The sequence below is a fragment of the Merops nubicus genome, unplaced genomic scaffold (genome assembly GCF_000691845.1).
Source record: "Merops nubicus isolate BGI_N331 unplaced genomic scaffold, ASM69184v1 scaffold6823, whole genome shotgun sequence".
NCBI lineage: Eukaryota > Metazoa > Chordata > Aves > Coraciiformes > Meropidae > Merops > Merops nubicus.
Window position 1 is genome coordinate 16726 of NW_008599473.1, and position 11023 is coordinate 27748.

Below are 11023 nucleotides of genomic sequence, written 5' to 3' on the forward strand. Positions count from 1 at the left end.
GCCTTTACAGCCCCAGCCCTCCCGCACGCCGATCCCTGCCTAGGGCGGGCTGTGCCTGCTACAACAGTTTGACATGCAACGTCTCTGATCACTAGAGTAACTATATTAGTATTACTACTATTCTTGCTTCAAGTCAATGATCCCAGTGCAGTGCCTCTGGTAGCAGAAAAATGTTGGCATCACATGCAAGAAGATCCACTCCCAAATGCTTGGATGTCATATTGTGCACATTTCTGGAGACTAGAAGTCTGATGGTATGTGAAGGATAAAGCTGCTATTTAGTGTAGGGAAAAATAATACAGTAATGACTGTAAATAGGCCCAATCATTAATGTCCTTGTCCCAGAATATAAATGCGTACTATCAAATTAAAAGGCAGCTAGCTAGTTTAAACAAATAAAATTGAGTACTTTCTAAACCAGCATTTCATCAACGTCTTCACCCTGTAATACTTCCAAGATATTAACAAAGATTAGCTATTAAGATTAACTATTTTTATATGTAGGATGCTTCTTTGTCAACATAGGCAGGTTCTAAGCTTCAGGTAGCTCATTCAGGGGGTGCATGTTAGAGAATGGAGATGGTTAGAGTACAGAACAATGTGCTTTTTCTTCATAGTGTTTGAGACAGTCTTTTGCAGTTTGAACTCCCTGAGGATTTAGGCTTCCTTTAATTTGAAAATATATCATAAGTTCTTTATTCTATGCTCTAATGAGTTCAATGTTTGCATAGGTCCTGAAGCTGCATGGTGACATAAAGTACAGGAAAACACTGATTACCAATGATGGCACCTCTCTGGGAGCTGGCACGCCAATTGGTTTGACAGTTGATCCAGCAAGAGGGTAAGTTTCCGGAATTGCTTTTGTCTTTCCACAAGAGTATATTCTCCATAATCTTAATTTTTAGGGTCTTCTGCTTCTGTCCTGCATTTGAAATGGTTCTGTTTTTTTGGTATTTGTTCAGAATATATTTACCTTGTCTACACCCTAGAAAATAATTGCATGGCTTCATATATTGTTGCATAGATATTTATTCTCCTTGATTTACCATATACTTATATGGTAACATTTTTAAATTAAAAAGCATCTCAGAATAATATTGCAACTGTGGAAAAGAAAGTATGAAAAGTGGGAACCCAGAGTAAAGAGAACTCTAAAATCTTTATAATATCTTATGATGTCTCTCTCAAGGCCTATCTGTAGTAGAAAGACAGACTAAACACATCCCATGTTAAGCAGCATTGCGCTAAGTATGATTTTACTGCTTTCTCCCCAAAAGACCTGTGATTTGCCTTTTTTCCAATACAGTCATCAAAATTTAAATATGATGCTTTTTTTTTTCCCCCCCAAAATCAAAGTGTTCCATAGGACCATATTAGTAATGAGACAGTTCTGCTAGTGACTTGGTATGGTTTTAGATGAATTGTTGCCTGACTTTTTGTCCATAGTTGGGAGTCTGGCTGCCATGTGCCCGAGTTGTTCTTCAGCGACTGAGGCCAGAGCAGTGCTCATATTCCCCAGAGCCAGATAGTGGAATTCTGTTTCATATAGTTTTTTTTCAATTTGCAGTTTTAATTCCAAACTGGAACCAAGCTCACTGCTGAAACCTTGCAGCATCTGTGAAACAGAGTTGTTATTCTGATTTCTTGTTGTAGCCCTAATACACTACTGAGTTTACCCATGGCAGTATTGTGAGATGACACAAGGGAGGTTATGGTTTTCTAAAAATTATATAACAGGTATTGTTTTCTTTTTCAAGAGAAACAGGCATATTTGTTTTTCAAGGCATTTCTCTTATCCAAGAGAATTTTTCTGTTTTTCAGACAAAAACTCTTTTTCACTCTGGTCTGGTTCAAACTGTTCTCTGTTCAGTTTGTGCTGAAGTATTTGGCTAACAAAGATAGATTTAAGCATATGCTGAAGCGACTCTGGTGCATTGATCTCTGTTGACAGCTTTGCTAACAGATGTGCTAATGTGTGTTACAGGAAGCTATACTGGACAGACCAGGGAACTGACAGTGGAGTACCAGCAAAGATTGCCAGTGCAAACATGGATGGATCGCACGTACAGACCCTCTTCACTGGCAACCTTGACCATGTAGAGTTCATTACCATTGACATTAAAGAACAAAAGCTGTACTGGGCAGTCACAAGCACAGGAATGGTAGGAGTTTGGGGTTTTTTTTCATTGCTTTATATCTGCTCCTCTATCACTGCATCTGTGGTTCACATGAGTAATTCAGTTACTAATGTTTACTCATGTAACTGGGGGTTATAGCACCAAGAAAAATCTAAGTAGCTGTTGTTACTAATTACCATTAAAATTATGTGATCAATTTGAATGAAAACCCAGAAATTATTATTATTGGCATCCTGCTGACCCTTTCCTTCCTACTTTGTACATAAAGATCTCAGGCATGAAGAGGTTTTAGTAGTACATGTTGCATTTTAATTTTGTATTGTAACATTGAACTTTCATTATAAAAAATGTAATATTAAGCTTTAAACTGATTTCTTAGATTGAGAAAGGCAGTGTGGATGGTACAAATCGTGTGACTCTGGTGGTTCATCTTTCTCATCCATGGGGAATTGCTGTGTATGATACATTTCTGTACTATACTGATCGAGATTATGAAGTCATTGAACGAGTTGACAAGTCCACTGGAGCAAATAAAGTAGTACTGAAAGATAATGTCCCAAGACTGAAGTGCCTACGTGTGTATTACAGAGACAGTGAGTATTTGCTAAAGAGGTATTTCAGGTTATCCAGATTGTGAAAACTCAGAGACAGACGCTTTCAAAGGAAATGCATTAAGCTTTCAGGGAGAGTGTCAGAAGCATTTTGTGATTTTGCTAAACAGATGTTCTGCAATCCAGTTAAGGTATCTGTTGTCACATGTAGTCTTACTAAAATATTATCACTGTAATATTGACTAAATAACAAATTTTGTTACTTTGGCTTCAAATCTACGTATCCATTTTATCTGATTCTTGGCTTCATTGATCTTGGATGTCAAGAAACCAGAGAATGCATTGCTAACGTGTACATGGTAAAATGTACAATGATAACGATCTTTACTTTTGTCAGCTGGTTGTGAATACTATGCAAGTATAGTAATTTGATTATGTATGTATGGAAATTTGTGATGATACAATTGGGATTATTTTATGTCTTGCCTTGTGTGTTTTTTTCACAGATTATGCTGGTTCCTCAAATGGCTGCAGTAACAACATTGGAGTTTGCCAGCAGCTTTGCCTGCCTGTACCTGGTGGATTATTCACCTGTGCTTGTGCTACTGGCTTTCAGCTAAATCATGATAACAGAACTTGTTCCCCATACAGTTCATTTGTAGTTGTTTCTATGCTTTCTGCAATTAAAGGATTTAGTTTAGAGACATCTGATCACTCTGAAGCCATGGTACCACTGGCAGGAAGAGGTATGTGAATTTTATAGTAGGAAAAAATCTTGCAATACCTATTATTTTGTATTTTCTTGTTGGCATAGCATATGTTTTAAATAAGCTAGCTTGCATCTAAGATAATGAATTGTCACCTTTCAAAATATTTCAGGACGAAATGCGCTTCATGTGGATGTTCACATGCCTTCTGGTTTCATTTACTGGTGTGACTTCAGTAGCACAGTTTCTTCTCAGAATGCAATACGTAAAATTAAACCTGATGGTTCTTATTTTAGAAATGTTGTTACAAATGGAATAGGACAAAATGGGATCCGTGGCATTGCAATTGACTGGGTAGCAGGTAAGCATAGCTGATTTTAGGAGAATGTTATTCTTCACAGACAGTAAAAGTTTTAAGCTAACGTAAGTGAATCGTGATGGAACTATTTTGAGTGGAAGTCCTACAATTCTAACTTGTGTGTCTATAGACTGATTTTAAAGCAAGAGGAGGTAATGAATGGCTATTGTGTTTATATATACATGTAGAAATGAAAGTTTATCAGAGCAGGTGTGTAGAACCTTTTCTGTCGTGATGCTTTCATATTTGTTGTAGCCTCTCTTGTCTGTGCATTTGTGAGTAGCTGTTATCCAGTGTACTACTATACCTTATTACCATAATGAAAAACATGTACCAGAGAGGAGAGCACAGAAGTTGTCTGATGACTTATTAATAAAGAATCCATCTACCCCTGTGTTATGTACAAATCCATCTACCCCTAGTGTTATGTGCAAATCCTAAAAATTATAATGAAAAGTAAAGAAAGCAGAAGAAATACTTCGTCTTTAAACGTTAATATTGTTGCTTGCATTTAAAGATATTAGAGATTAAATATTAAGTCTTCAGAAAGTGTTCACCAGCTCTAAGTAGCTGACTGTTGACTTTAATACCTTTCTTTTATACATATACATACTATATATATGTTTTGAAAAAGTTCTGATGAGTGACAGGCTTGTTAGGATAAATTTTAGCATAATTATCTGCTGTGTGCACTTAATTTAGTTACTGTATACAGTGTTGTGTCATAACATTGATTTCATAGTTATGTTTTGTAAAAAGTAAAGGGATAAGAGTGTGGAAGGGCAAGACAAAAGCTTAGATTAAAAAAGTACACCTGAAGAATAACTGTAGTTGATGCACTTTTTGTCTTAAAGTACTGATTTTCCCCATGGGAAATGGGATTTAGCAATTAATTGACTGTTGTCAGTTTGGGTGTCTTCTAATTCCTCAAAGTGTAGGCAAGTACCTTACACTTCTAACTACTGGGATGTTTATGGATACTCATTTTATGGTTTAGTATTTTATCAGTTCACATTTCTCAGGTGCTGATGCTGTATATTAACTTTCTGTTTCTTCTGTGGTTTTTTTTTTTTTTTTTTTTTTTTTTTTTTTTTAAATTTAAATACAGGAAATCTTTATTTTACAAATGCATTCCTGACAGAGACTTTTATAGAAGTTTTGCGTTTAAATACAACTTACCGCCGCGTTCTGCTTAAAACTGCCATAGATATGCCAAGGCACGTAGCTGTCGACCCAAAAAACAGGTATCTGTTCTGGGCAGATTATGGGCAAAATCCAAAGATTGAACGTGCATTTCTTGACTGCACCAACAGAACAGTTCTTGTGTCTGAGGGCATTGTCACACCTCGTGGGCTGGCTATAGATCACAGCAATGGCTACGTTTACTGGGTGGATGATTCCTTAGATATGATTGCAAGAATTCAGCCTGATGGTGGTGATGTTGAAATTGTACGCTATGGCAGTCGCTATCCAACTCCATATGGTATCACTGTCTTTGGAAATTCAATGATCTGGGTGGATCGGAACCTGAAAAAAGTCTTCCAGGCCAGCAAGGAGCCAGGCAATACTGATCAGCCAACAGTAATACGAGACAACATTAATTGGCTAAGGGATGTTACCATTTACAACAGTGATTTCCAGTCACGTTCACCCCTTGATGTCAACAACAATCCTTGTTTGGACAACAACGGAGGCTGTTCTCATCTGTGTTTTGCCCTTCCTGACATCCAGACACCCAAATGTGGTTGTGCCTTTGGAATACTGGGCAGCGATGGAAAGAGATGTTCCATTTCAACTGATGATTACCTAATATTTGCACTTGAGAATGCCCTCAGAAGTATCCACCTAGATCCTGAAAATCACAGTCCTCCCTTCCGCACAGTCAATGTGTTGAGAACTGCAGTGGCCCTGGATTTTGACAGCGTAAACAACCGAATCTATTTTACACAAAGTTATCCTTCAGGGACAGGAAGAATCAGTTACATTAGTATTTACTCCGGAATTGGCTCTCCAACAGTAGTTGCATCTGGTAAGTGCACCAAAATGTGGTACAAAGTAATTGGATATTGAAAAAAATGGACTGCAGCACCTAGCACTAGCTCAGTGGCTATTTTTATGCCAATGGTCAAGGTAGACTAGTTATGATATTAAGAATGAATGCTCTTTTCGACTCAGTTTTTTCTTCTTCTGAGATGATTTCATCTTGATCACAGTGAAATGTAAACATGAAGCTGTTAAATATTATGTAAAATTATATGTGATAAATTAAAATAATGTATAGTAGATTAATATGCAGTGAGAGATATTTCCTGTTACTTGGAGAATAGCAGTCAGAAGTTAGAGTTATGTGAAGAAAAAGTCTTTGTAACCGTATTTCATACACAGGAATGTCTGAGTCCTAAGTATTAGTTCTTCAGAGTTTTAGAGACAAATTTGCATTGATACCAATGGCATTCCAAACAGATCTTTGGTGTTGCCACATAGTAGGCAAAGAGTATTCCAATATCTCAGGAAACAGTACTGAACTTGTGCACGTTTGCTTGCATGTGCCTAAGACCTGGGGACTCCAGATGGCATAGCCTTTGACTGGATCAACAACAGAGTTTACTACAGTGACTACCTCAACCAGACTATCAGCTCAATGGCTGTGGATGGATCTAACCGCACAGTGATTGCCCGGGTTCCGCGCCCAAGAGCTGTTGTACTAGATCCCTGCAGAGGGTATGTGTTGCAATTGTATATTTTACTTTGACTGCAGGTGAAACTACAATTTAGAGTTTGATGGAGACTGCCCCATACTTCCTGTTCTGAGGCCTAAGTTCCAGACCTGCATAACCATCCTAGATGTAACTTCTCAGGTTTAAGTTTTCTAAGCTGATATCAGCTGCAGAGATTTGAATTTTCTACTAAGATTTTGAGAACATTTCTGAATGTGTAGTGCATGAGGCTATACTTAGGGTGGGAGCCAGGTACTGGGGTAAACGAGAATGATGTTCAAAGCAGGTGTTTGTCAAGCAACTAACCATCTGCCATTTGCTGTGTAAGGGGGGAAAACAAAGGGTATTTGTTGAAATCAAGATTTCTTTAAGAATATCATATGATAACCAGGTAACACTGTCAATGGATCTCTCTATTTGGAGTCTTACACGATCTCCCTTTTTCTGTTGTACTTCATGAATATCTCAGAAGAATTCTTGTTTCAGTATCAAAACATTCCCTGAGAGACTGGGAGCATTAGTGTATTATGCTATATTTCTAATTTCTTTGCTAATTATACTGTTGTTCAAATGAAGAAAGTTAAAGATATTATTTGAATTTACTGGATTCTCCTGGGAACTGGAAAAAGTTTTCTGAAGTTCACTACTGTGGACCCTGGTGATCCCTCTTAGAAGATTCCCTTGTCAATATGCACCAAAATAGAGGAAGAAGTTCTTTTCCACTAGTTTTGCATGGCACACTTTATTGAAGGACATCAGGGTAGAAATACCCTGGAGCAGACAAGAGCTTTGTGAGCTTTATTTGATGAAAATACAACCTTTTAATCATGTTATTGACAGGTATATGTACTGGACTGACTGGAGTTCAAATGCAAAGATAGAAAGAGCTACACTTGGAGGAAACTTCAGAACACCTATTGTGAGCACCAATTTGGTATGGCCAAATGGGCTTACCTTGGACTATGAAGAACAGCAGCTATACTGGGCTGATGCAAATCTGTATGTATTGATAACACACTTTTTGGTTTACATTTTGGTATTTTTTTAATCTATTTATTTTTTCTAATTTTTTTAAAACTTTTTTCAGCATTTCAGTTGGGTTTGGTATTTTGTATTATAGAATGTTAAGAGTTAATGGCAGTGCAATGTCAAGTCTTGGTATTGATATGGAACTACTGTGCAGTAAGGAGTTTTGTTATGCCACAGTGTAGATTTAGTCCACTGCTTTGTGATATTTGTACCCATTGGCAGTCCATCTTAAGTGCAGGATTTCTATAAGCACCTTCTCTAACAAAGAGAATCCCAGTGCACATTTTCGTCATTCATTGCTCATGGTTAATGTCTGTCATGTGTGGAATTTGGCATGATCTGTTGCATACCAGACAGAACTCTGCCCTTCATTTTATATCACCAGAATTTCTACTACCAGCTGTGATGTTTTAAAAAATTATCCATTCATGTTAACCCACAGCCTCAGAGAAGTCACTGCCGCAATCAGACTTTTCCCTTCCACTTCCTTCAGCACAGCGGTGCTTTCACAGCTTCTCCTTTGCTGTGACAGAAGTGTGATGCCTGAAATGTAATAACTCTCACGGTCTGTGCCTCTTGGATCTGGGACGAAGGCATTCTTATTTGGATTCATCTGTGTGCAGGAGGGGAGGGCACCTCTAATGGGACCCTCTATTTTAAGGGGGATGCAAAATGTGAAATGAAATGTCCTCTTCTCTCTTTTAAACTAGTTGATGGAGGCAGGGGAGCATATGCTTAAACAGTACAAAGTCTTTATTCTGATTTTCACAGGGAGGGCCTCTGCCCCTTCAGAATCTGTTTTTTTTTTTTTAAAGACTGATACGAAATGCAGCTTTTTCCTTCCTACTGGTGATGACAAAGATAAGCTGTTCACCTTGTTGAGAAATTTATCTGCTCATTTTCTCTCATTGGCCATTACCATTTGTATTCATCACACACTGGTATTCTAGTAAATGCCTTAAAAGGAGTTGGTAATAATTAAATTTCGTCTGTAGCAGACTTAAACATAGAGTTGCTTTGAGGTTAGATAAAATAAGTTCAAGTGATTTTATGACCTATAATGTTAAATTCTTGGAACTTTCTGTGTTTCTGTGAGAATGCTATTGATGCCTTGAACCAAAAGGTGGAGCTTCTGCTTGGAGTCTTGAACAACAGTATTTGCCCTTACATATAGACAAAATATAATACAGACAAGAGGTATTCGTCATGCAGTGATGAACAAGGAGGGAAGCTGCTAGCAGGAAGATCACTGTGTGTGATGTCCTTAGTTTCACAGCTTCCTTATCCTGTCTTCCAAAGAGCCATTCTAGGATTCCTACTAGCTCCTTTTCAGAAGCTCGTGTGTCAAAGATGCCACAGCCTCTTAGAGAATCGTTATGTTCCACTGATATTGCATAAACACCACTCCACTTCGTAGGCATTATGCCTTTATATATAAGCATGAACACTCCTCTACCTCTATCTGCTCTTTAAGAGATGCATACTAAGATCAGTGCAGTCGAATAATGCCATACTTGGTGGAACAAAGACAACTCAAAGTTGTTCTTTCCATCAGTAACCAGTTGGCAGCCATGCAAAAATCAGTGTGAACAGCAAGATGCTGGGAGCTGGAGTCAAGGAACAAGCTTTATTTATGCTCATTCCTGTTCCACTATTTTTAACCTTTTGACAGTACTTTGTCTCATTTTCAGCATTTACTCAAGTCTTCATGTTTTTCTGTCAGGCTCTTCCTCTTCCTTTGAATAACCCTATCTATTACTTTTTAATCCTTCTCTTATTATCCTCATTAGCTTTTGAACATCCTCCATTTTATCTTCTCATGGTTTATTCTTGTATAGTCTGCCTATCTCAGATGGAAATCTGTGTTGTAAAAGTAACCTCTAATGTTTACAATTTTTTTTATAAACAATGCTCAGAAATAGCGTCCTTGCCTGAATAGTGCATATTGAGTCTCCTGGCAACAGAGTGTCTTCTGCTGTGTCCTCACTGACCTTTGCTGAAGTGGTCATTAAGGGTGGGAATGGCTGAAGGGTAGAAGCAGTGACAAAGTGGTTGTGGGTCAGTAGTGCTGTCTATGTGAGTAAAGAATGATTCATGTACAACAGGACATGTCTATCACAGAACTTGGAGTTTAGTCCTGATTTTGAAGTCTTGTTTGTTGGAATTCTATCATTACAAACACTATTCTTGAGGTAAAATCAAAACTGGAAGATTAACTAGGGAGAAATCTTCGTCATACACTATATATTTGACGCTGCTAGATGTTACATATGTGGTGGTTATTATATATACTAGAACTGTTTTTTCTTTCTGTATTCTGTGAGAAATAGCAGAAAATGCATATTGATAGTTTCATGAGTTTGCTTGTATATCCTGGTAGTGTAACTTTGAATCTGCAGAAGATAAAACTGAAAACATCTCCCATTTCATGTCACTGTTAATTTTTTCCTGTTAGAAGGAAGTCATTAATGTCATACCCATTCCAAAAGTTTATTCTCTCATTAAGTTTTGCATTCATTTTAGCTCTTAGTAGCATCATTGTTTAAACATTTCAATCTTCAGCAAAATTACTTCCCCTACGTTATTGTGCCAGTAATACAAAGCTTCTACTCTGCATCACTAATGAAGCCACAGACTGGAAAATTTGAGATTTTTAACTCAATTTTCATAACAGGTGCATATTACTGAAGTGGTGGATACTAGTTGCTGGACTAATTAGGGCATAGCTTACTAAGTTAAAAGACTTCTTTCTTTTAAGATATGATAATTTCTGTGTTATTTTAGGCAGAAGATTGAGCGATGCACCCTCACTGGTACAAATCGTGAGGTAATTGTTAGCACTGCTCTGCATCCATTTGCAGTGACATTGTTTGATCAGCATATATATTGGACAGACTGGAACACACGCAGCATTTACCGAGCTAATAAGTATGACGGTTCAGACCAGATTGTAATGATCATGAATCTTCCACAAAGACCAATGGATATTCATGTCTGGGCAAAAAGTAAGCAGCAGCAGTGTACCAACCCTTGCAACCAGTTCAATGGTGGCTGTAGTCACATCTGTGCACCAGGTAAGCTGTTATGCTTAATGACTGTAAGATCTTAGTGTTACCTGTGTTAGAATTCATAGTATAACAATTTTAGTCATGTGAAGACTGATGAAATATTTCTTGGTGTTCCCAAATGTTTAATATTTATTGTATTTATAAATGCAATCAAAATAATTGCCGTTCAAAGTCATGGTATTTTGTCAACATATCCAAGGGCTGTAGCTAAGAATCTTCACAAATAAAAATTATGTATTTCTCTCATTTAAACCACAACAGTTTAAATAAGAGAAATTATTTTAATGAGTTTAAGCAGTTTAAAAGTTTTTCTGGAGTTTTAACTTTTTTCTTCCTCATGTGGTAAACTTAGGAATACATATTGATATGCTGTATGCTGAGCAGTTGTCTCCTATCATGTATTTAAAGAATCTTGATGGTCACTATTCCTTTATCACATGATATTATGAAGTCTT

The 11023-nt window shown here is 37.3% G+C and overlaps 1 protein-coding gene across 1 annotated transcript in view; it reads left to right on the plus strand.

Annotated features, from left to right (window-relative positions):
• The window catches only part of LRP2 (low density lipoprotein receptor-related protein 2), a gene marked incomplete at its 5' end in the record, with an annotated part of 69012 nt that overhangs the window by 16377 nt on the left and 41612 nt on the right, over window positions 1–11023 (plus strand). Inside the window, 9 exons of the mRNA XM_008937386.1 lie at window positions 732–841; window positions 1985–2162; window positions 2518–2731; window positions 3196–3435; window positions 3569–3757; window positions 4863–5783; window positions 6310–6475; window positions 7312–7470; window positions 10285–10574. Coding sequence (XP_008935634.1) covers window positions 732–841; window positions 1985–2162; window positions 2518–2731; window positions 3196–3435; window positions 3569–3757; window positions 4863–5783; window positions 6310–6475; window positions 7312–7470; window positions 10285–10574 — 2467 coding nt within the window. The remainder of the gene's footprint in view (window positions 1–731; window positions 842–1984; window positions 2163–2517; window positions 2732–3195; window positions 3436–3568; window positions 3758–4862; window positions 5784–6309; window positions 6476–7311; window positions 7471–10284; window positions 10575–11023) is intronic.